Here is a 25401-nt window from a genome sequence, read left to right as displayed (position 1 = left end):
GGAGAGAGAGAGAGAGAGAGAGAGAGAGAGAGAGAGAGAGAGAGAGAGAGAGAGAGAGAGAGAGAGAGCAAGGGTACACTAGAGACTAAAATCTGCAAAAGCTCACCAACTCTCTGCCATTTAGCAACCCAGCTGTCTTCTGGACTCATCATAGCTATCAAACTGAAAAGGTAAAGAAATATTATCTGTGAAACTCACCACAACTATCAAAGAACTGAAAAAGCAAGCACAACATGTACAGCACTAAATCTGGTATTGAAATGAAGCAGTTCAATGTACAAAGAAAGTTGCTGGCACAACAAATAAATAAGCTTTAAGTTATACACAACTAGTCAAAGAGTCATTGAGGTAATGAAGTAGGCCTACATCGTGTATGTAGCAAAACACACTGACCTGGGAAACCAAGTTTCGGTAAAATGGCAAAGAAAATACATGTACATGTATCTTTGCTGTTTTATCTGTCTTATAACTGTACGGAGCTTCCACAAAACGACAGAGCTGCAAAAGCTCAATTGGGCACCTAAACCAAATGTCTCCTTAGTATTTGATGTTAATTGTCATTAAAAAAACAAATAAATAAAGGCTCCTTCCCAATATAATGGGTTAAACTGCACATTTTGTACAAAAATTTGCCACAGCTTTGATTTTTGGATCTTTATCTGTTTTAACATAAGAGACTAAAAACTGTATTGTAGCACTGCCTTGAACTTGATCCATACGCATGAACTACTTATATTCATTTTGAGGCTTAAGTTAGGAAAAAAAAGCATGGCCACAATAACATAAATTACGTAATAACATCATCACATTTTATATATGACATCATGCAGTTGCGAGTGGCGTAAAACACTTAGATCTACAAACAAACTCCCCCCCCCAAAAAAAAAAAACCCCAAACAAACTCAACAACAAAAGTCAAAAGCGGGAAGATAACAGTGAAAGTCGATGACGTCTGACATAAAAGCAAAGATTAATTTGTCTTTTTTTTCTGCATAAAGTATAAAGATGAATATTATAACAAAATGACATACCCATCAAAGTTTGCACTTGTGCATTCATAGACAGCATCGCTGTTGTTCTTCATGTGAAGATACTCATCACAGTTTTCGCATCCATCAAACTCAAACTGCTCAAATGTCTGAGAATAGAAAACAGAATAGTCATAGTATGATTTATAATATAGCCTAAAGAGTATTAAAATCAACCCAAACGTATCAGGGAAAAATTCTTCCTTCTGAAAATACTTTGGCCATCAAAGGTACAAAAGATGACTGATCCAAACCAGGTCAAAGGACCTGTATAATTTACGAGATCCCATTTACCAAACACAGGGGAGAAAATGAGAAATAAATTAAATTTTATAATTGACGCAAGCGCACAGGAGAGCAAGACTTTAACCTTGCAGTATACACTTACTTCTAGGCACTTAACGGATGCCTCAGTGTACAATGGCGTACATCAGCAAGAGAGGGGGAGGGGGTTTGCAAAGCTCAAGGGATTCTCAGAACATTGTCAGAAAAGGGAGGCCAGACATTCTTTCCAGACAGAAAAATGGAGCTTGTGGGTCAATCATAATGTCTGATAATATTATATATTATGTATATATATTACAAGTACCATAGGAAACAAGTTCACGTAGGGCCTACAAGGAAATGTGTCACGACATGGTGGAATCAGGCTCTTGTCAATTATTAGGCATGTAGAGTTATTGTATATCTTAAAACTTGTTCATTTGCCTTGCTTTGGATGAAAAAACGTTTCCATTTATCTTGAATACAAGTCCAGATATTTGTGAATGAAGGAGGTGGGGGTCACCTGGTTTCAGAGGTAAAATTAGTGAGAAAATGGCAGCCAAAGATAAGTTAGGCTTGAGAGTCCGTGGAAACTGAAAATTTACATTTTTTGAGCCTTCAATCAACATTTTTCTGTAAAATCCCCCAAGAAATATGTTCTATAATGGGCATGAAAGATGCTGAGCCAAAAATAAAAAAATTAGAAAAAAAATTCACAAACACGTGGAAAAATGCCTGTTTCTTCACTTTGATTATTTTGACAAGCGCCTGATTTCACAACACTGCCTCACAAATTAATAAACACTAGCCCCCTAATGTCATATGTACAGAATACATGGCAGCCCGTACAATAACAATTTCAGAAATATATGAATTTATCTGGAAAATTTGCATCTTAGTCTCTTAGTCTTAGAGAGGTGTATGCTGACCGACTGTGTTTAACGCATTCGCTACGCCGAGGCGTGGGGGGCAGCGCGGCTAAAGTGCCGTCAGTACGCTAAGCCGCCCCCGGCGGCACAAGAACCCATCTTCAATTTTAGCTTAGATTCTATTCCAATTCACATTTCCATGTTAAAATAAAGGTCATAATATAATGTTGACTTCCGGGTCAAGCATTTCTACTGAAAACCGGAAGTTTAGATTTAGTTTTGAAACGCGATTTCGAAGTTTATTCGACTTTGTTTTATCGCGATGCCAAAATTATAGCCCGGACACCAGTTTTTGTAATTTTAAACAACAAAATCTATCATTATTTTGCCCACTAAAGAAGTGAAGGACTCTTTTTTATAATGTTGATACGATTGGACTCATATTGCCAAAATGCACTGTTATTGAGAAATCAATATTTTTGAGTGCTAGATCTAGGTCTAGATCTAAATAGTCAAAATATTTTTTTCTCCCCAAAATCACTACTTTTTGATGAAATTACATAAAAATTGCCACTCAAGACATGTATAGGTTTATTCCAAATGCAATTCTGAATAATTCCATATAAGATACGAGCGGGTTTTTTTCTGTTTGTGGTCGTTTTTCAAGATTATAATTTTTTTTTTTTTTCAATATCGGATGTTATGTTCTAAATGTACAAATATTATGGAATGTAGGTAAATAACTGCAAACTTTTCAATATTTTCCAGTTCTATATTCATTTATGGTTATTTTGATGTATCATTTGACTAGGTGCCAACATATTTTTTTAGTTTCACCAAAGATTATAAATTTTTTATTTTCAAATTTTATCCGCATCCAATCAAAACTGTGTAGCATAATCGTCTCTTACAGGAACCAAAGTTGAAAAATACATAAATAAACATTACAGATGTATTCTACAAACCATACTGAAAATATTGGTATATAATACGTTGATATTTATTTGAATTTGTGGCCCCAAAGACCTTTTAACTGCCTACTAGTCATCATCTCGTTCGCTCTCCCGAAAAAAAATTCGTCCACAAGCCGAAAATAATAGGTAGCGAATGAGTTAATACTATTATTTTATCTTTTGTGACATAACATGTTCTCATGTAGTTTGACACTGATGAATCAGTTCTAGCACATAATTACAAACACTATAGTTTACAGACTACACCACACTCTAACATACGGCCCTGTATCTTTCCACTTTCCAATGATTTAGATTCAGTTTTGGAAAATTCATCAGGTTGTATCATAAAACAATACAAAACCAGCCTGTTGGGACGGTAAAAACAAGACTGACACTGTAGAAAGTGTCCGATTGGGTGTTCTAACCAACCGTCCGGAAATATTCTATTATCCCATGCAAAATCATGTTGAAATATTAATATTGCTTGTCTTAGAAATGTCCCATGCAATTGCATAATATTATTATTAGCCTCCAACAAGTATGCCTATGTTCCACCTATTTTATCTCTATTATCTCAAAATATTATTTTTGACCTTAGAAAGGCCCCAATGCAATTGCATATTAGCCTGCAACAAGTAGGCCTATGTCCCATCTATTATGATCTCTAATCTAGGCCTTGTATCTAGATCTAGGAGTAGATCTTTTAATCTATGAAACCTTTTTACTTTTTAGGTTTGCTGTCAGAATTAAAGAAAGGTAAGCCAATGCGACTAAACGTAGAACGACGCAAACTATTTTTAAGCAAGGCGGACATCTTGTGAGACATCAGACAGGGATGCCCTCCGATCACGTGACTACGTCATAGCCGACCACCTGTCACCAAAGATCAGAGAATCTTTGATGGCACGATGCTTTGGTGCGATGTTTTTCCAGGAATACCGGCAATGAGATATATGATGCAGTGCTCTGATGGTGCTGCTGCTTATCTCTTTTGTGCATTATTTATATCGCACATGGGGGGGGGGTAAATCTTCCGACGTCTTTACGGAAATTTCAGCGCGCTTTTATTTGCATTTACCGTGTTTCAATTTCAAGCATCACTACCGGAATTCCGAAATTATGTATATTAACATACCAGAAAGCTTGTTGTAACCAATCAGTAGAGCAAGGCTGACGGGTAATCCTTACCTTCTGCGGTCCCTACGAGTTTGTTTACATTCGGCCAAGATGTCTCTTCGTTGACAACGAGATTGTTTGAGATTTAAGAGGAGCTCATTGCCAGGTAAGTGTTGAGACGAAATGTATCTAGTTCTGATTGTTTGAGATTTTTGAAGGGCTTATAGATCTATATTATATGTTAACTAGGTCTAATCTGACGTTTTTGTTAAGATTGGTAAGATGAGCGTTGTGTAGAGTTGTTTTGGCAATTTAAAAAAGTGATATAGTTTGGTGTGCTTATTTGTTCAGTTGTATCTTAGAACAGTGGAATCCTGTTATAACGAGAGGGACGGGACCGGTGCCAAATGTCCGTTATAACAGGATTCTTGTAGTAATAAATTCAAGAGAAATAGTAAAGTAGGCCTAGTCTATGAGTCTAGTTTTCGGTTTATTTCTTTTTGTAATCTTCCCTGATGATGATTTGGTTCAACATGACCTTTAAGTCTCATTTGATCAAAAGTTGAATCAGGTTTCCTTCTCTCTAGCGCTAGCAATGTTGACAGTTCGGCATCGGCGACCAGAAAGAAAGTTCTCTAGGCTAACTGAGGGACTGGCCCGCTGTGCTGTCCCCCACCCCACCACACCCTGTGGTACGTTCCGTCTGCTTTTGTGCACAATGGGAACATACTACACCCCGCCCACGTCACACATTCGCTCCGTCCATCACAGTACAGCACTATGACCTCTCCATATCGTATCGGAGAAGTGAGAGGTTTGGTAGGCCTAGATAATCTAGACGAGGCTGGCCTATCCCACGATGCGATCTGCTTGTCTGTGTATGCCACACTCTCCCCACTCATTCAATCCGGCCTTCATTGTTGGCACTCCCATTCTTCGTTTCGCAAGATAACCAACAAGTTTCTCAACTGGTGAGGTTTCACATGAATAAATGGCCTTTGCGCTGTGCACAGCAACAGCAATATTCCCCTGACCTAATAAAAATGGCCACCTCTGCCTCTATTCTCACCCGGGGTGAGAATAGTGCAGGTGAGTCTTTTGGCTATTCTCACCTGGTGCACGTTCACCGTTATAGCCTAGATCTAGGCCAACAAATTTTGCGTTCACCCTAAACCACAGAATTCTACACTGTGATAACAGAAAAATTGTAGAATTCTGTGCCGTGAACAAACGTTCCATTACAACTGTAGCCTACTAAAAGCGTACAATTTTGTCTGTGGGTAGTGGAAAGAGAGAGAGAGAGAAAGAGAGAGAGAGAGGAGTAGCCCGAGAACTTCCGGGCAAAACAAAATGGCGACCCGCGTAGTTCGGCTCGATTCGAAAAGTTAAATAGCTGTAGCATATTTGTAGACAACCAAATTAATTTACTTTTGTGTTGTAACATCATTTTTTAACTTTGTTTTGGTCAATTTGATCGTCCACACCGATAGGCAGTATTCAGAAAGAGATAGAGAGAGAGAGAGAGAAGAGGGGAGGAGTAGATCTTGCGAGAACTTCCGGGCGGGTGAGAATAGCCACTTCCAATAAAAATAGGAAGGGGGGTTTGAATTTTACCATAATTTAATGTTGAAAGTGGCTATTCTCACCCGCCCGGAAGTTCTCGCAAGATCAACTCCTCCCCTCTTCTTTCTCTCTCTGTCTCTTTCTGAATACTGTCTATCGGTGTGGACGATCAAATTGACCAAAACAAAGTTAAAAAATGATGTTAAAACACAAAAGTAAATTAATTTGGTTGTCTACAAATACAAAGATGCTACGGCTATTTAACTTTTCGAATCGATCGAACTACGCGGGTTGCCATTTTGTTTTGCCCGGAAATTCTCGCGCTACTCCTCTCTCTCTTTCTCTCCACTGCCCACAGACAAAATTGTACGCTTTTAGTAGGCTACAGTTGTAATGGAACGTTTGTTCACGGCACAGAATTCTACAATTTTTCCTCACAGTGTAGAATTCTGTGGTTTAGGGTGAACGCAAAATTTGGTGAACGCGCACCGGGTGAGAATAGCCACAAGACTCGCCTGCACTATTCTCACTCCGGGCCGGGTGAGAATAGAGGTGGCCTTTAATGTTTTAAGGTTTGATATCTTAGCTCACCGCGAATCAAACGTATAGATCTAGATCTAGATGTAGGTCAAATAAGGGGGGTGGGAACTACCGAAAAGGCACCGGCATGTCTGACCCTGTCATGTTTGCCTACTCCCAGAAACAAAGTTTTCGTTTGGTGAAACTTCTTCCGAGAGACTTTTTAGTTTTGTTCCTCTAGGCTAAATCTGATGTTGGAAAAGCATTAATAATGTTTTAAAAAATAAATTAAAATACCTTTACAAGTGAACACAACAAACAAGCACGCAAATTCCGGAGGTCTTTTGGTACAGTTTCCAGTGACATGATGATTATAATGGTGATGGTAGAGCCTCTATGACGTCTATGTCCAGAGACTTCGCTTGTTGGCTAGGCTGAGCTTGACTTTGACTGTCTGGAACAGAATACCGAAGTGACACACAGATTCACAGCCTATTCTACTAAAATCAAGCTCTAAAATATACAGAGGATTTGAATTATACTGTCGTTACGGTACTTTCTGCTTTACAGGCAACCTTAGGCCTTAGGCCTAGACTAGACCAGATCAAGATCTCGCTTTGTTATTTTCGGATTTCGTTTCGTTTTCCTCGAGTCGACTTCCTTTGATTTGAAATCAATCCACATACGAAAAATCACCTGCAAGAATCTAGCCTAGGCCTATGCTGTGGGTTTTTTTATACTGGGCCTACTGAGAGTTTCCTGAACAAAATAGTACTTTACAGCACTTTTTGTTTAGAATGTAGTTTTATAAAAGAATCAAAATTGAATGTATGAGAGTGGAATTTTGTCATGAAAGATGAAAGATAGCATTGAGAGTACCGAAGTCATAGCCTTGGCTGGACGTGAGGGATTTTAACTAGATTTCTAGATCTATTAGCTCCCCTGTTGGCAATTTTACTAGTTTTAATTGATTTCGCTAAGAGATAATTCAATCTTTTACTGGGATCTAAATGTTTCAGAATGTGATATATTCGGTTAGTTACATCTCACCCCTTTATGGTTAGTAAAATATAACATACCTGCAATGTTTGGGTCAGGTCCTTGTTAAAAGTAAGTCTTCAGAGTCATGAAATTCTTGAACTCTGACGCAACAATTTCCGTGTTCTGCTGCCCTTTGCCTGGAGTAGTGTCTGCTAGACTGAAGACTGCTCCCCGAACCAACAACAACAACACCCTGCAAGAATCAGAAAATGCGAACTCCGGTAGAATTACTTTTTTAAAATGCTCCATGGTCAAAAAGTGTCAAGCCAGACCTTAATGACATGTCTAGTCTCTATTGGTTGTTGTTTTTTGGGTGTTTTTTAAAAATGTATAAACTTTTGTATTTGTATGAAAATAGGATTCCCACAACTACAACACAAACTCCATGACTGATAAAATTTGCAGAGGAGTGTAGATCTAGACTTTTAACTTAGACCTCTATTTCTAGATCAAGATCTAGGCCTAGATTAATTGACTGGAACTAGGAGTCAACAAAAGTTCAAAAGGCGTAATCTGCTGTTGTCTGTGTTGTGTATACTGGACATTCAATTTCAATGGAAGATTGAATAAACAACACATGAACTTAGCTGCAGCAAGCACCTAGATCTAGATTTGGCCCAAAGTCGTCATAGATAAAGTATTTGCGTCATCTACTTTTGTTAGTCTTCCGCGGCTTCCCTCGCCAGTTGGCGTGATGGGCCGTGTGGCTAGGTTTCATTGCCGACTGTGTGTGCGCGTGTGTGTGTTTGTGGATATGTACAACATTAAGGAGAAGGTAAATTTATGGAATGAGAATTGCTGAGATTGTTTTTAAAAGATAACATAAAGTATTTCCAAAAAAAACCCTCGAACACGCTGAGATCTATTCAACAGTTACTGGCAAGGGAAACCCATGAATCTTGGGAGAAACCCCGGAAGATGACAAAAATAGTAGGCGGAAATACGTCAACTATATTTGGGCAAATCGAGAGGTGTGCTAGGTGCTCGCTGCAGCTTCATGTGTAAACAACAGTCTTCTTTGTAAGAGAAATGTAAAGAATAAGCAAATCACGGTAACTCTGTGGTTATAATGGAAACAAATCAAGCAGGCTTTTTTTACGGGGTTTTTTTTTTGTGAGACTTGTTATATAGTGGAACTCAGATTCTAGGAGGTGGCCGGGCCTGACCGAAAATCTCGTTGAATCCGAGTGTTAGTTATGGCAAACATGAGGCTTTGTGTTGATAATTACAGGCACTGAGCAAGAAATGTGTAAAGAAAAGTAACAAGTAGACGCTAGCGCCTGAAATACCTGCATATTATGAGCTGTTAAAAAAAAAAGAACGATTCGTTCTAATGCTCGCCTGTGTCATCTCGATTGTTTGCAAAAAAGTTGTGTTGCTGTGTAGAGCCTAGCATACACGGCAACTTTTGATTCCATAGACCAGCGCACAATTAATTATGTAGATCTTCGACAAGACCAGCTTTTATCATTGTAATAATGTTGATCAGTTGCCGAGGGGAAATAAAGACTGTGACGCGTTTGTATCTGTGATGCAGGTCGATGCGACCCGAACACATGCCAGAGTAGATGTGCACGTGCCAACAGCGCATGTGTTGGTATGAAAAAAGGCAAAAATTGGTCGCATGCAATCGGCTAAGTGAATAATAGTTCACGATTCAGGTGCAATGGGTGGTTTCAGGGAATAGAAAAAGTTCGTTCTGGGAGAAAAATGAGCTAAGCCACGTCTGCAGGGGGCTGTTCACCCTGGAAGCGATCTCATTGAATCCAAGCTCGCTGGTTTAAGTGCTCATTGAATGCGGGTTTATTTTATTGATTTTAAAGAAGAAGAAAAAACGGGGAATCTATCTCCTCTTGTTGAATCCGAGTTCCCGTTGAATATTAGGCTATATATAAATATATATATATAAGTAGTCGTGTTGGAATTCCTGAAAGGTGAAGACTTCCGTAACGAGCGACCACTATGAGATGTAGTAGAATAGAGGGTAGGGTTTGGTCTCTTTTTTATTGTGTTTGTTAGGGTGGTCACTGGTTACGGAACCCTTAAGAGTACAACAAGAGTTGCTCGAAAGTGTTTTCCTCATTATTCAGACACAGTCTAGATAAACTCGAACTTCAAATTCTATAGAACTTTAAGAATTAATAGAGGTAGGTATGTCTAATAATTTGCAAGAAAGGTTGATATTGTATTGGGTTGAATAGGCATTGCTACTGTTACCTATTTCTTTAAATGGAGATTATGCATTCTCGTGCTTTATTTGCATTATAACTCTCTGTCACTTGTCCTCTTTTTCAGATCTTGCTGAAGGAAGAATGAGAGAGTTGTCATCACTGGCTGAAAACACTGACTTTCAATAAGAGCCTGAATCTCCTTCTAGCCTGTCACAATGGGGGGAGGCTTCTGTGGTTCTGAGTCAAATGCTATGAGTGTCAAGGAAGGCGTCATTCAAAATGAGTGTTTCGTCGATGTCTTGAACATTATCCCACATGCTCTCCTTGCTCTTGTGTGCATCTTTATTCTCACCGTTTGGAACCACTCTGTCATTGGGAAGCTCAAAGTGAAGACCTGGGTCCACTTCCAGTGGCACAATGCTCGCTGGATTTTCACCCTTGCCCTCATCACAACAATTATTGTAGAGATTGCAGAGGGTTTTATCAGTGACCTCAACGACACAGACTCCACAAACTATCATGCTTTTGTCCCAGCGTGTGTCTCATTTTTAGGTGCTTTACTCAGCATCATATTCTACCACAATGTGGAGCAGTGGAATTCACCTAAGTTCCTGTTGGTTTTACTCATCTACTGGCCAATGGCTGTTGTGCTGAAAGGCTTGAAGGCTTTGTCGATTTATCGAAATGACTTGACAGTAAATCACCTCAAGGTGTGGCTGGCCCTCATTGACATTTTATTTTATTCGCTGTTGTTGGTGATTGAATTAAATGTTTTACGAATCCAGGTGAGTCACTGTAAATGTTCTATTAATATTTTTTAAAAAATATTATAAAAATGGCTTGACAGAAATTAAATGGTGCGTATAATTTTTTTGTAAAACTTAAACACTTCTCGCTGAAAATTTGTGTGATTTTTATAATCTTCAGGTATTGCATTAAAAAAACAGTTAAACGTGCTATAATAGACACTTTCCATAATTTCCTCTCTTGGATTTTAAATAGTAAAATGACATTGTGTAAGACAGCCATCTGTCTAAGATGGCCACTTTTCTCATCGACAATGGGTTTCTGTCTTCGATAGCTGCTCCGACTATACTTATGTTTTAATTTTATGGTCTTACTTTTACTTACTTTACTAACTTTATCCGTCCTCTTGTACATCTTTACTCATAAATTATATTATAAAAAAGTCAAATATTACTGTCAACAATTTCCTGTTTTGTTTTAAGTTTTAAAATAGAAACAAGTGTGTTTACTTAGGTTGAGAAGTTCTAAAACAATTGAATTCAGAACCATTTGCAAATGGTATTGACTCTTTGTGTTGCATTGAGGTGCATTATAATCTTGAAATTAGTTGAGCTCTTCGTTGCCTCAAATTGTCTGCAATCATTTGCTCTCTGAAATTTTCGTTTTCCTTTGATTTTGAGATAATGGACCCATCTTTACTTGTCCGGTCTTTAAGGATTCTTCGCTACTTATCCCTTAGAAGTCTATTAATTCTTTTTATGCACTTCAAAAATAATTATTTGATCACTATTTATTCATGAAAATATTAATTTTATCTTCTACAGCGATACTCGTTCTTTAAAAAGCCGCGAAGAATGAGACCACCGTCAGACTTGGAAAACACAAAGTACCTTCAGTCATATGTGAACTTCATGTCTCAGGCTGTGTACTGGTGGATCACAGATCTGCTCATTAAGGGGTTCAAAAATCCATTAACCCTGAAAGATTTGGGCAAACTACCTCAGGTGAGTACATGTGTGGGAGAGATTTGGCATTGAACTTCTTCTTTCGGAATGATTTTAACTCTTTGATGTCGGGTCTCTATGTGGTTTTCTTTGTCTTGATTCTTAGCTTTTAGTTGATTACACTGTGTCAGACTGCACTACAGACTATCATGTCATCTGTAAACTTTTCTTGGAGAAAGAGTAGAGAATGAAGTTGCTAGCAGTAAATGAGACTTTCATTGACCTTTATTCTGACCGCATAGATTATACATTTCATTATATTGGAGTGTGATTCGAAGACAGGTATGGCTTGCATGAAGGTGAAGGTGTGTCCACACTGATGTCTGTACTGGAATAGTAAAAAAGTTATTATCAAGCACAAAATGAAAGACTCTGTCATTCGCGTGTGCAGAAGATATTTGATTGAGTCCGCCCTTTTTCTTGGGTATGTCTCATGCACATTGAATTGGCCCAGACAGGTAGGGTAAAAAAAAAGCATAGCTTTTGAATTACATAAATTTTGTTGATGGAGACATAAAAATAATTGAAGTAAAGAAAAACAACAGGCAGTCTCTCATTTTCTCTGTTTGACTTCCCCTAAGTCTGTTTTATTTTAATAGCTTCTTGTAACTACATGACTGTTTGAACAACAAGCATCTTGGTATTGCAATGCAAAATTTTATAAAATGTTAATATTGATGTCAGATGAGGTGACAATTGACCTTTTTTCCCCTGTGGAGTGACATTTAAAAATGTGGTACTATAGCCATGTCCAAGTGCGGTGTGTGCTGTTAAGGTGATGTTTGTGGTTATGACATATCTTTTTGTCTCAGTACCTCATATATATAGAGTTATCCGATTGTTACTGGCAAGCATATGAATGTCAACTTATGACAGTAAAAGTTCAAATTTACGTCTCCATATTGCTCAGAAGGTATGTCAGTTGTGAGTGTTATATTGTTGCCCCGGATTTTATGGGAACTGTCGTAAGTCTCATGACTGAGAAAAAGTCTACCTTTGTAGCTTAGTATCTAACCAGAGTGCATGCTTCGGAAGGTCCACTGAGCTAGAAAATGCTACATGTGTTCACTATATGTTTTTGTATTGATGAAGTCTGATGTTTTTCATTGAACTTTTAATTTTTTTCCAGAGTGAAAGGTCTACACGAATGTATAAGAAACTGCAAATGATATTCGAAGAAGAAAAGGTATGCCTTTAAAGTTTTGACTGGATCGTATGATGAATAGTAATCAGTGTGATTGATGATCTTTTGTTTTTAAAGGTTGCAGCTCTCATTTCTTAGCTGTTGATTAGATCTCTTTATTTACCGTGTTATTACTTTTATTCCTGTTTTAATTTTATATTGTTTTTCTATGCACTTGTCTCAAATAAGAAATGATATTTAATTCCTCCTTTCTGTTTTATATAAGTTATGTTCTATTTTAATGCTTTTATTTCATTTTACATTTTAAAACCATTAAGTTCTTTTTATCTTAAAGGTAAAATGGGGATTTGATACAAAATTTTGATAAAAGATTTTTATTAAACGTTTTCCTTGTGTTCTGTTCAACACAGTTCAAGTCAAGACAACGAAATAAAAATCCATCTTTGATGTTCAGCTTTCTGAGGGCAGCTTGGCCTATGCTAATACTCTCTGGACTGTTTCGCCTCATTGGAGATTGTCTGGCCTTTGTTGGCCCCCTCCTCATCGAACAGATTGTTGACTATGCTTATGAAATGGAGGAGCAAAAGTCTAGTCCTGTCCCAGATGTAGTTGTGGCAACTACTGTTTCAAATTCGACGAAATCAAAGGTTTGATGTATTTCTTGATTCTTTCACAGATTTTGCTAATAAGTGACTGCTGTTGTTTGGTTATCCTTCTTTGGTCATTTGTAATTTTGACTGATGAGTAGACTCGTGGTCAAGAAAGAAGCCTACTAAACAGAGGTGCTGATTTTGCGGATAAATAAAGAAATCAAAATGTCTGAAATTGATTGGATTTGTTTTTCAACTTCAGTGATTATTTTCTTGTCTGTTGCAATATATTCTGCTTTTACATGTACTTATAATATTTTTTCCCCTTTTTTGTACTGTATATTGCCCTTTATTTTAGAATAGTCTGCAACTTTTTCTGATACTGGCCGTTGTTCTAATGTGTGTATTTCTCTTCTTCAGGTGTATACCTATGTCACAGTGCAGCAGTTTTTCTGGAATGGTTACGTCTTGTCTGTTGTCTTGTTCCTGGCTTCCTTACTGCAGCAAACACTCCTGCAGAATCACCATTTCATTGTTATACGAGAAGGGATCCGTGTTCGTACCGCTGTGCAGGTAGGTTGGAGCTTGCGCGTCTGTCATTTGTCTTATAACATCCAAGCTCTGTTAGTAGTTTGTGCATCCGTTTTTCTGTCGTATGTATATTGTGTCTCTGTTAGCTTTGTACAGAACATGAGAAGTTGAAGCAATCCTTGTGGATGGTTTGCAGGGGTTCTGGTGTGGTTTAATCCTTCTTTCCTGTCAAACATATGTTATCCTTATCTGTCCTCTTTTTTCTTTGTATGTTTACTGTCTTGTGACAACTCTATTCTTTAGCACTTATATGACCTATTTGTGTTGCAAGTACTGTGAGTGGGTGGTTGGCGGGTGCTCTGATGTGGTTTGCTCCTTCTTTCCTATCAAACATCTATCGTCTTTATTTCCCCTTCTTTTTTATGTTTGTTACTCTCTTGTAACGCCTCTAATCTTCTGGTGCTCATATGAACTTATGCAGTTGCGAGCGCCGTAATTGGTAGTGTTTACATTTTTTGAAATAGGATATTTATCTGGACCTTACTTTTTCCCGTGTTTCTTTTACCAAGTGAACTCATAATAAGCGGAGCTCTTGAGAACTTTATATGTGCATGGATTTAGAAACTGGCGTTGGAAACAGAGAACGTAAAAGTATGATTTATGATGGTCTGAAGTGAGGATTGTTATTGTAGTCAACAAATTTGGAACTAAAGCATCGGTCGTGCAAGTAGAAAAATGCGCTTGGCAGTGGGGAATGAGTCAATGTTGAAATGTTCACAGTGTATTCTCCTCTCCCTCTCTACAGGCATCTGTGGTGTAGCAGTAAAGTACTTTGCAGTTGCATACAGAAGACATGAGTTGGATTTCTGTCTGGGGAGAATTTTTATCTGGTTTCTCCATCTTTCTGCAGGGATGTTATATTCCTCTCAAACTGGGTTCATCACGATTGGCAGGTTTGAAATAGCCTGCCTTTTAAATGATTAAAATTTTGTCATCATTATCATCCGGTGCCTTGCCGACTGGCGTGGGTGATCATGGACCTCCACTTCACTCTGTCTTGCGTTGCAGAAATTGTGTCTGTTGTTGTTGGTGCTCCTAGCCATATTGTCATCTTGTCCAGTATCTTTTCCCTCTGTCTGCCTCTGCCTCTCTTTCCATCAAACTTGCCTGTTGTTACAATTTGGTGTAAAAGATTTACAATTGTAATTTTATTTTCTCTTTCTCTCTCTCTCTCTGCTTTTACAGGCCATGGTGTACAGCAAGGCTCTCAAGCTCTCCACTCTGGTCCTGAGTAATGGCCAGTCCACTCTGGGACAGATCATGAACCACATGTCCATCGACTCCACCTTCCTCATGTTCTTTTTTTTCTTTGTCCACTACATCTGGGCACTGCCAATACAGGTAAGCAGAAGCAGTTCTTTATAGTCTCTGGTAAAGCATTACAGTTAAATATCTGAAGACTGATGTTAAAAAACAACAAACAAACAAACAAAATCAAAAAGGTTACATTTGGGTGATTTTGAGAAATCTTTGGTTTTAAAGTTTGGAAATTTGTATCTCATAGAAGGCTTAAAAATTTCAGTTGTTCATTTTGAAATGGATTATCCCGTTTTTGTCCCTGTAAAATTGTAGCGTCTTGAAACCCCTCCAGGGGATATAACTCAAGGTGAGAAAATGTGTACCTGTTGTTTTTCCTTTGTAGTCTTCCTATAGTGTAGCTTTGCCATCTGCATTTGTCGCAATTGTGTTTTACGTAATCTTCTATGAAATGTAGAGGCTTTTGGCTTTTGGCTTTTGGTGAGTATGGGATGTAGAATTATTTAAAAGTGCAACAGAACTATACCAGTCGGAATGCAAGTGCTTTGAAAAGAAAAAGAAAATACTAACTTTTATTTATCCACATTTGGAATTTTTTTTTTTGGGGGGGTAAGTGTTTTACGGCGCTCGCAACTTGCCTAGGTCATATGAGCGCACGGGACACATTAAACATTTTCAGTTGGTAGGAAAGTTTGAATTTTTTCCTGGTGGCGGTTAGACCGCCAAGGGATCTTTAACATGCACAACTTGCACATGGGACCTCCGAGATTTTTTGTCCTTGTCCATGAAGTCTTAATGTAGATCTTTCCTACCAGAAAATTAGGGGTGTGGCTGAAAGACAGCTGTAAGGAGCCTAGTAGTAGCAGTAGAAAGGCTGCAGAAAGAGTCAGGAACCCAGAGGAGGGGGCAAAGGAGGTGAGGGGGTGGGGGTAGAAAGTGGAGACGAAAGCAGACGACAGAACATTTCTTGAGAGCAGGAAAGGAGGTGAAAGGAGAACATTTTAGAGAAGAAAATATTTTGGTTGCTACTCGGATTCGAGCCCGGGACCTTTGAATGAGAGGCAAACACCTTAACCTCTAGGCCACAAGAGCCCCCATGGGAAATTTAGGCTTCCATGGCACCATGGCACATGGCAACATATTTCAGAGGTTACACCAAGATCTCATGATGTGATACTCAGTATAGCTCCAATCCAGACAATGTTTTAAAAAAGCCCGTACAGGAGAGATATGAGCTCTTCTCTTCTCGGGATACCATCCAGCCCCCCATATTGCAATGTACAATGCATACTTTTTCATTTAACCTTTGATGCATCAAGTGAAGAAGAGATTGAGCCATTTGAATTTTACCAAGATTTAAGATATTTTTCATGTATTTATGAAGGATCAAGCTTGTTCTTAACTTGATTTGCTTTTAGAAAAATGTAGTTTGTGAATGACTTAGATGGTTTTTTATTTGACTGATGTCATAAGGACTGATGGGTAATAGTTTTGGGTCATTTTTTTTCTCAAGGTGTGTCCAGTTCGCTTCCGTTTTCTTTTTCTGATTTCTATATGTTTTTCTATTGATTTGTATTGTTCTTTACTTGACACCTTTTGTGAAATTTTTTTTTTGTGTTGTGTCTTCTCCCAGGTGAGCCTGTCTCTGCTTCTCATGTACTACAAACTGGGTCTGGCTGCTGTCATTGGAGGGCTCTTTGTGATATGTGCTGCGCCCCTCATGTACCTGCTCGGTGTGTGTATGTCACGGATGCAGAAGAAAGTCATGGTAAGTGTTTAATCGTTCTTTGGAGAGCCCTTGTCATAAAACAAGACGTTCAATCCTTTCTAAAAAGCTTTGCTATTTTAAACATAAAAACGTACTACTCTTTCGAATGGTAGCTTACATAGTGTGTTATTTATTGCATTTCTGAAATGTTTGATTTTCTATAATCAGTGTATTTATTCGATATAGTAATAAAAATCTTCCCCGTATAGCATCAGTTTTTAAAAGAAATGATATCTTGCTTGTGATCAGTGTATATGTCTTGTTCTCAAATACAAATCCCCTTGATGTATCCATTTGTGAAATGGGCAAATTGGTAATACATGTTGTTTTTAAATAAAATACTTCCCCTTATGACATTAGTTTATGAAATGGTTGATGTCATGTTATCATCTAGTGTATGTGAGGTTTTAAGATATACATACCCTTGTAGCATTCGTGTATGATGTGGACAAAGTCTTTGTATGCAATGTTTTTAAAGAAAATACTTCTTTATTTTCTTTTGTAGCTGCATTCGGATAGCAGAGTGAAGAAAGTGAATGAAGTGGTTCAGGGCATGAAAGTGATCAAGCTGCTAGCCTGGGAGCCTGGCTTTATCCAATCTGTGGGGCTTTCCCGGTCTGCTGAGATGTCCTACCTCTTGCCTCACACAGTGTTCAAGGCTTTGATGGGTAAATTGCATTCAGATGTTTCACTACTAAATACTGTAGACAGATTTTCTTTTTTCACACTGCTTGAATTAGAAATTTTCATAATTTAAAAACAAATTTGTGAATTAGAGTCATTTGCAAAATCGTTAAAGTGGTGCTATTGTAATTTGAACACATGACATTTGAGGACTCGAATCGCGAATTCAAAATATTTTCAGAACAAGAAATTGAGAAATGTGAAAAAAAGAGGGTGCAGAGAAGCCTGATGTACTGTAAATTTTCTTTTTGTCTCTGTGCATATCACATACAGGTAGCTAGAGAGTGCCACAACTAGGTCTTACATCTTTTCTTTCCATCCGTTGTCTGTCCATTTTTGTCCCTGCCCAGAATAACCATTTTACGCAAACAAAAAAATATCAAGCAGATGACAACACAGCACACTCTAAAGTCCATCAGAATTGTCAGTTCAGTTCATTGAGATCCTTGTTGGTCACCTAACTTTTGTGCTCTGTTTTTAGGTTGTATTGTGTGCCCTTGCATCTTATCGGGATGAAGTGGATATTTAGGTTCGTCTTTTTACACATTTTTTTTCTTCTCTTTTCGATAGTGCTTGACCAAAACTTTTAATAGAGGTTTATTCATAAACAGGAAATGGACAAAAGTAAGACAAATCCTATAATGAAACATAAATACTGTACTAACTTTTTCCTTAATCTCTTTGTGCAGGTTTTATTGGTATTTGTGCTCCAGTCATTGGCACTCTGCTGGTAAGTGATCTTTTTCTGAAGCCTCTATGTTCCTCAAGTTCACTTTCTATTTTTTTCCCAGATGTTTGAAATGGTAAGAGTGGAATGCGTAGCTTATAGTTTTTTCCTATAGCTTTACTGAATCAGGATATAATTTTTTTAAAGTGCATGATGTGATAAGAACTGATAGTACAGCATGTGGTTTTGCGAGAAGCTTTGTGGATTCAGGGTATGATCAAATGATCAAGGAGGATGAAAACGTGTGAAGAAAACAGAGGAGATAGTTGTCTTATCCCACAATAAAAACTCATACGTCAGCAAAGATAGTGTATAACAAGATAGTTCACTCCTCTCTTTGAGCCAATTAAAAAAGTGTCATAAAAATTCAGTGGCGCCCTCTTCGTAAAAGCGTGGACTTTGCGAACAGTTACCATATTTGTGTGAAAAACAATAAAAGTGAAACTAACAACCTGTGCTGTTCCTATTTTTCTTCTTGATAAACGAAAGAGAGCTTCAAAACAAAGGCTGTAAGGCCATCTGCAGCAATGCGCGGACCTGCGTGGACACTTTTTTGGCTGAGTGAACCATCTTGTTATGTACAATCTTTGACATCAGGTACCAGTTTTGTCTTTTTTTAACCAATTTCTTCTTGAGTACCTTGGAAAACGGCATTTGGCTGTGTGTTAAGCAAGGGATGGTTCTACTCTAAATAGATAAAATGGTTCTGTAGGTAAAAACCAATTTCACTTTGAGATGAACGTCTTTCAGTCAGTTGCTACCATAATTTAGAAAGAGGAGGCTCGCCCAGTTCTGATGTTGTTGTTGTTGTCGTTGTTGTTGCAGACGTTCATGTTGTACCCGATGCTGGAGGACAAGCCACTGACCGCTGGAGCCACAATGTCTGTCCTGGCCATCTTCAATCTCCTGCAAGGTCCACTACAGGTCTGTGTTCCTCTCTTGTGTCTTTGTGGGTTGTTGGTGGGTGCTCTGATGTACTGTGGTTTGCTCTTAGTTTCCTATCAAACATCTATCACCCTTATCTCTCCTTCTTTTTTTGTGTGTGTTTATTACTCTCTTGTAAAACCCTAGTCTTTTGCACTTATATCTCCTAATTGTGTTACAAGAGTCTACATAACAAGAGGGTCCACTCCTCTCTTTGAATCAATTAAAAAAGTGTCCTCAAAATTCGGTGGTGCCCTCTTCGCAAATGCGCACCTTTTGCGAACAGAGTTACCCTACTTGTGTGAAAAAAGTTAAAGTGAAACGAACAGGTTTTTGAATAAATAAGAATTACAATTTCTGAAGAACGCTTTTTTAAAATGGTTACGCTGACAAAAAACCTCTTCCGGAGGAAGGGGCGACTGTTTTCTTCGTTTAATTTGACTGTAGAATGAGGGGTGAGAGGTTATTCAAACAAAAAAAAAACCTAAAACTCCGCACTGAACGAACCCTAACAGCTGATGAACAGCAGTCGATCTGCACACGCAAGGAGGTGCTCTTCCTATTCTTCTTCTGGAGAAACGAAAGAGAGCTTCAAAACAGAAGCAGCGCCATCTGAAGTAAAGAGCGGACTTTCGGCGAACACTTTTTTGGCTGAGTGGACCATCTTGTTATGTACTATCTTTGCTAATACTAAACTTTTGTGTCTTTTGGTTTTGTATATTTGATTTATGTGACACTGATATCTTAGGAGACTTGAAAAAGTGAAAAATTTGTATTACTAATATCATTGTTGTTATTTTGTTATTCTTAAAATATTGTTATTGGTGATGGTTGTGAATAATACTGATGATGGTGGTAAAAATGTTATTTGTTTTTGTTGTTGTTACTATTATTAATGCTATTTGAATTAGTTATTGGTATTATTATTTATTACTGTCTTTATGATAAAAAGAATTGTTTTATTACAACAATTACTGTGGCTCAAATATGTGGAGAAAAGGATGAAGAGTCACATGCTATGACAAATCTAAATTGGCTTAGATATCTGATACGACTGGGTTTCTTCTCTTCACAAATGTCGCATGGAGAAATTTTTTATTTTTACAATAACTGTTCAAAGGAGTGTTTTAAAAAAAAGAGCGGCCCAGAATTCTAGAAATATGATAGGACATGGAAATGCTCAAATGGGTGTGGGCTTGTAGGACCCTCTGCTTGTAATAACAAAGTGTTTCCACTCTTTCTAACCGAATGTCTCTGTCTTTGTTCCAGATCATGTCTCTGTTATCTGCGTCCATTGCCAATGCTCAGGTGAGCTGTGGACGCTTGCTCCCCTTCCTCATGTCTGAAGAAATCAATCGACCTCACGAATCCTTGCCAAGTTTATCCAAGTCGTGCAGCGTTGGTTTTGATTCAGCTCCTTCTGGCCATGCGACGGTTAGTTTAAAAAATTTTCTTTCGTCGTTACAGTATGGAGATGATGCGAAAGTTATCAGTTACAGTAATGGAGATGATGCAAAGGTCGATGGAAATGATGCAAAGGTCAATGGAGATGATGCGAAGGTTATCAGTTACAATAATGGAGATGATGTGAAGGTTATCTTTGCATGACATAGTCTTCATATAATAGATTGTAAAGAACTTGTAGAGCCCACTCGTCAACTGGTACCACTTATAGTTGTGTTTATTGCAGGTAAATATTCTTCTTTGTTAATAGCTTAGTGAATAACTATTGCTCATGGCAAGCAGATGCATATGGTTCCATTTGAGAAAAGAAACTGCTTGATTCATCAGTTTGGCAGAGACTTTGAAAAAATCTATAGAACTAATGAAGAATAGATAATCTTTTATTTAAATGTAGGAGATTTAAAGTAGCGAAAATTGGACACCTTACAAGCCTTTACCGCTGTCCCTCTAACAATTTTGTCTGTTGCTTTTCTTGCTAGATGCATTCCAGCTGCTGACTTACTTGTTGCTTGTTCAGAAGGGCCTATAGCCACAAACCTCAGTTCTCCATTCCTAGATTTCTCATGTCAATGCCTGGGTAATCCAGCAACTGACTGGCAATGTAGCATTCACTTTTTGCCAATTTTATTTTGAAAATCAGGGTGTGGGTGCTGTCAGGTTTTTTCTTTTAAATGAAAGATACTTTTTTTTAAACATGGAGGCTAGGCAGATACAACTCAGGGAGAAATGTTGATATCTACTCTGAAAGGAGTACTATCAATGGTAAAATGTAGGAGGTCTTGTATTGTAGATAGCATTGTCATAAAGAAGAGTTGTTTTACAGGTTGACAAACTGGACTCTGTAATCAGCACAGACGGAAAGAGCCAAACTGCACAGATGGAACTTCTTCCGCTAGAGAACCGATCGTGTCGTAGCAGTATTTGCTCAAACGCCAGTGCCAAAATGCCTTCTTCGCCCACTCAGTCAAGACAAAACAGCACAGATCTCCCAGCTAAAAATAAAGGAGGTATTGGTGCATGGACTACTATTGTCAGGCTTACTCTTTCGTTTTCAGAGACACCCATAACAACCAAGATTATAGGAAAACTTATGAAAGTAATAATCATTATCAAAAAGCTGTAAGAGCAGACTCACTTAACACCAAGTTATGAAATGCTGAGGCCTATGTACTCCAGCCTCTTGTCATCTTTTGTTGGGTAATGTGCCACAGATCCTTTGTGGGTTGTTGATGGGTGCTCTGGTGTTGTTTGCTCCTTCTTTCATATCAAACATCTATCGTCCTGATCTCTGTTCCTTCGTTTTCCATATCTGTTACTCTCTTTTAACACCTGTAATCTTCAGCACTATGATCTAATTGTGTTGCAAGTGCCTTAACACGCTTACTAAAACAAAATAAAACAGGTCCTTTACCTCTTTCCTCTCTGTCAGCGACTCACATTTTCCACGCATGATTATACTTTTAAGAACATACAGCACAGATGAGTAAAGTGTCCTTGTCTTTTCTTTCACTTCAGAGACAGTGATAATGAGCACCAGCCTGGGCAGTGCCAGCGGTTCTAGTCTCCTGGAGCCCAAGCGTATGGGTCTGTCTCGGAACGCGACCAGCTCCGAGCTGCTTGACGTCAAACCCTCCAACGCTCTCCTCAGGAAGTCTAGTGCCCCGGCCTTGGCTGTGTCCGAGTTCACGGGTGAGTACAAAGGTAATTATAATAATTATTACAAATAATTGCATTTATGTATTTAGGGCATATCCATGCTCAAGAGCATGCTCTTTGCTCTTCACAACTATTATTACCATCCCCCCATCGGTAGTCTTCCTCTTCTCCTTCTTCTTCTCCTTCTTCTTCTCCTCCTCCTTCTTCTTCTCCTCCTCCTCCTCCTCCTCCTCCTCCTCCTCCTCCTCCTCTGTTTTTTCTTCTTTTTCTTCTTCTGCTTTTTCTGCTTCTGCTTCCTCCTCTTATGATTGTTTACTTTTTTCTACCAGGTGATTATAAGCGGAGGCGTCACCATAGCAACCGTTCTGTTGACGAGGAGGATCCAGTGATAGAAGACTACTCTCTGATGGAGCTTCAGACAGTCATTGATGTACAGGGAGGGAATTTCTCCTGGGACCTCAAACAGGAGGATGTTGCTCTCAACGATATCACAGTCAAGATCCCCACAGGTGATTTTCTGAGATATATACTCTTAAAAAAAGAAAAACAAAGAAAGAAAAGAAATGCATTACAGCATAGTACTTTACTACATTCATTTTACCAATAGGTAAAAAACTTTAATTGTGAAAAAACAAACACCCCAATACTTTTGAACTTTACTGATAACATGTACTGCTGAATTTTTTTTTAAAAGTCTGAACAAGTCTTGCATTTCATGTTTACCTATTACGAGTCCCAAGAAATATGGGTCTAGATTATGCTTTTCTTTTTTTTGAAGGATACAGAGTAGAGACCTGCCACTCATCCCGATTTAGTCGCGATCGGGATATCCCGATTTTTGGCCCCAAATCTCAATCATGCCGATCTCGATCATGTGTATCCTGATTTTTTGTTCCAGTCTGCTGTTGCGCCAGATTTTTCTAAAAACTTACTCTGCCTTCTTCTCTATCGCGGGAAGCACCCGTTGAGCTTTTTGTCGGTAGGAACTCGGAGCATTATTTTCCTAAATATTGATGCTGGATGTAGTAGATGACTCGCCCCAAGTTGTGTTTGATCTATGTCCGCTCTCAGAATTCTCAGATGACTGCCTGAAACTATTACAATTGCAACACACAAGTAATCGATAATATTCGTAGTTCTGCTGTTACTTTCAAAACAAGCCTCGTCCGAGGTCTAGTAACCGCGCGTTCACATCAAACACTCGGATGAGCGACTGTCATTCTCACTCTTGCACAACTAACTGCTCTGACTAGACTAACACTCAGCCTTTGTCTTCGCTTTGGTCTGAACGCATATGAGGGATAAGAGATATGTTGGTACATTTGGTTGATCGGCCGTTGTCATTAGTATAGAATGTCTGTCACTCGTCGGAGTGTTTGATGTTAACACGCAGTTAGTCGGTTCCGTCAGTAAAACTGTTTCAATTCCACATTCGCATTACGTGACATGACTTCGGCATGTGAAATCCGCGTGTCCCGGGACCATCCGTTGACGAGGTCAACTTACGTTCATGCACAGTGCTTGACGTGATGCTTCAGGATTTAAAAAAAAATAATGGTAACACACACACACACAAAGACACACACACACACACACACACACACACACACACACACACACACACACACAAAAAGAAACACATACAGAGGGCATATATATTTATGGACATCCCTGGAAAATGTTAAAGTCTACTTGGCAGTCACCTTGGTGAGTTGCTGTTTATCCCGATTTTGTTTCACCAAACCCGATTTTTTTTCCCCCTGAGATCCAGATTTTGAGATTTCATGGAGTGGCAGGTCTGAGAGTGTTACTATTACAGTAGCATTATGTCAGCAGTTGCTGCGCATATAATGATTCATTCACCACCATCGTTTTGATGGGCTTCTTTTTATTTAAACTAATAAATGAACAATAATGGTTCATGTCTCTCTTTTTCCTTTCAGGAAAACTGAGCATCGTTGTTGGTCAGGTGGGCTCCGGGAAGTCGTCCTTGCTCTCAGCTTTCTTGGGAGAGATGATTCAAGTCTCTGGGAACATGCACAAGTCTAAGTGAGTGCACCCCCCAATAGATCTAAAGCTCTGATGATTTGAGCACATGTTATTTTTAATATCGGAAACTGGGAAGGATTGAAATGACAAAACAGCACAAGACTGTAGTGTAAAATGCCCCTTTATGTGTTTATGTGAATAACAGCTTGATGTCTTTATATGAAAAACGGCTTTATTTGAGAACACCAAGAAATTTGTATGGGCTATTGTGGAAAGATGCTGATTATTTGTATTATATTATTTTTATGGTCATTTTTTGTATCTTTCTCCTGTGTAGAAACATGAAGGTGGCATATGTGTCACAACGGCCCTGGTTGCTCAACGCTTCACTGAAGGATAACATCCTATTTGGAAAGCCGTTTGTGTGGAGGAAGTAAGTAGTAGCATCTATGCATTGTGCAATGATTGTTTGTGAGATCAATTTTATTCAGAAAACCACTGGAAACTTTGTTATACATCTAATATTATGGGTAGATATAAAGTTTTGAATTTGCTCTGATACAGCTAGTTTCAGATATGAAAGGATGTTCCTATAGCATCAGAATCCTTATAGAAGTGGTTTTATATACACTAATGTTTGTTTAAACTAGAATATTTTGGGCTGCCAAATTTTCTTAGGCATAGCTGGATTTTTGTACAGAGAGGTTATTTAAATAGAAGAGAGTTGTATTCTTTCGGTTTATAATTATTTTAGGATTAATCGTATTTTGTTGAAACCGACTTCACTGTACATTTATCCTTTCAGTTATAGTCCTACCTGGAGGGTTTTCCATAGCTCAGATGCGATAGTTACTAGAGCTTGCAAAATTCTCAGTAAGGCCAGCTGGTGTTTGAAGTAAAAATATTACAACATTTTCCTGTTTGTTAAACCATGCAAGATTCCCCTGAACTGTCCGAGATAACATGTAGAAAGAGTTACTGATCTTTGTTGCCTGTCTGTGCTTCAGTGGTATATTTGTCTTTTTTCCTTCCTCAGATACAGAAAAGTAATATCTGCCTGTGCTCTTGGACCGGATATTGAAATCTTACCTGCCGCTGATAACACAGAGATTGGGGAGAAGGTAATGTTTCACATATTGCTTTTAGCCACTGTTACAATTTTATGCAATACCTACACACTGTGTGAGTTTGTTTCTATATTTCGACTGCTTAGTGTAAGACTGTCTTTCACCATTTTGAAAAGTGGTACATGACAGAGTCCCTGTCTGAGCAGTCGAATTGAAAGGAGAGTACTGAATACCCTATTTCTCTACTACTCCACTTGATACA

General features: G+C 38.4%; 2 protein-coding genes across 7 annotated transcripts in view; one reads left to right on the top strand and one right to left on the bottom strand.

Annotated features, from left to right (window-relative positions):
- Positions 1-6987, bottom strand: part of LOC101847413 (transcription elongation factor SPT4-A) — an 11111-nt gene extending 4124 nt beyond the window's left edge. Inside the window, exons 1-3 of the mRNA XM_005093652.3 lie at positions 6613-6987; positions 1032-1138; positions 107-162 (exon numbers count right to left, since the gene is read on the bottom strand). Of these exons, the coding sequence (XP_005093709.1) occupies positions 107-162; positions 1032-1138; positions 6613-6681 (232 nt within the window). The 5' untranslated portion in view covers positions 6682-6987. The remainder of the gene's footprint in view (positions 1-106; positions 163-1031; positions 1139-6612) is intronic.
- A 13-nt stretch (positions 6988-7000) lies between these two features.
- LOC101847179 (ATP-binding cassette sub-family C member 9) overlaps positions 7001-25401 on the top strand; it is a 54583-nt gene continuing 36182 nt past the window's right edge. For 3 of the 6 annotated variants that reach the window (XM_035968556.1, XM_035968555.1, XM_035968551.1), the window contains exons 1-18: positions 7001-7374; positions 9652-10312; positions 11099-11278; positions 12408-12464; positions 12833-13069; positions 13433-13585; positions 14789-14944; positions 16494-16628; positions 17134-17296; positions 18002-18042; positions 18865-18963; positions 20233-20397; positions 21251-21434; positions 21943-22128; positions 22413-22592; positions 24027-24132; positions 24410-24505; positions 25109-25193. In XM_035968556.1, coding sequence (XP_035824449.1) covers positions 9743-10312; positions 11099-11278; positions 12408-12464; positions 12833-13069; positions 13433-13585; positions 14789-14944; positions 16494-16628; positions 17134-17296; positions 18002-18042; positions 18865-18963; positions 20233-20397; positions 21251-21434; positions 21943-22128; positions 22413-22592; positions 24027-24132; positions 24410-24505; positions 25109-25193 — 2793 coding nt within the window. In that variant the 5' untranslated portion in view covers positions 7001-7374; positions 9652-9742. The other 3 variants (XM_035968553.1, XM_035968554.1, XM_035968552.1) reach the window with 3 other exon arrangements.

The sequence above is a fragment of the Aplysia californica genome, unplaced genomic scaffold (genome assembly GCF_000002075.1).
Source record: "Aplysia californica isolate F4 #8 unplaced genomic scaffold, AplCal3.0 scaffold00067, whole genome shotgun sequence".
Taxonomy (NCBI): domain Eukaryota; kingdom Metazoa; phylum Mollusca; class Gastropoda; order Aplysiida; family Aplysiidae; genus Aplysia; species Aplysia californica.
The sequence above is the reverse complement of the archived record's forward strand: the minus strand, read 5'-3'. Positions and strand labels throughout refer to the sequence as shown.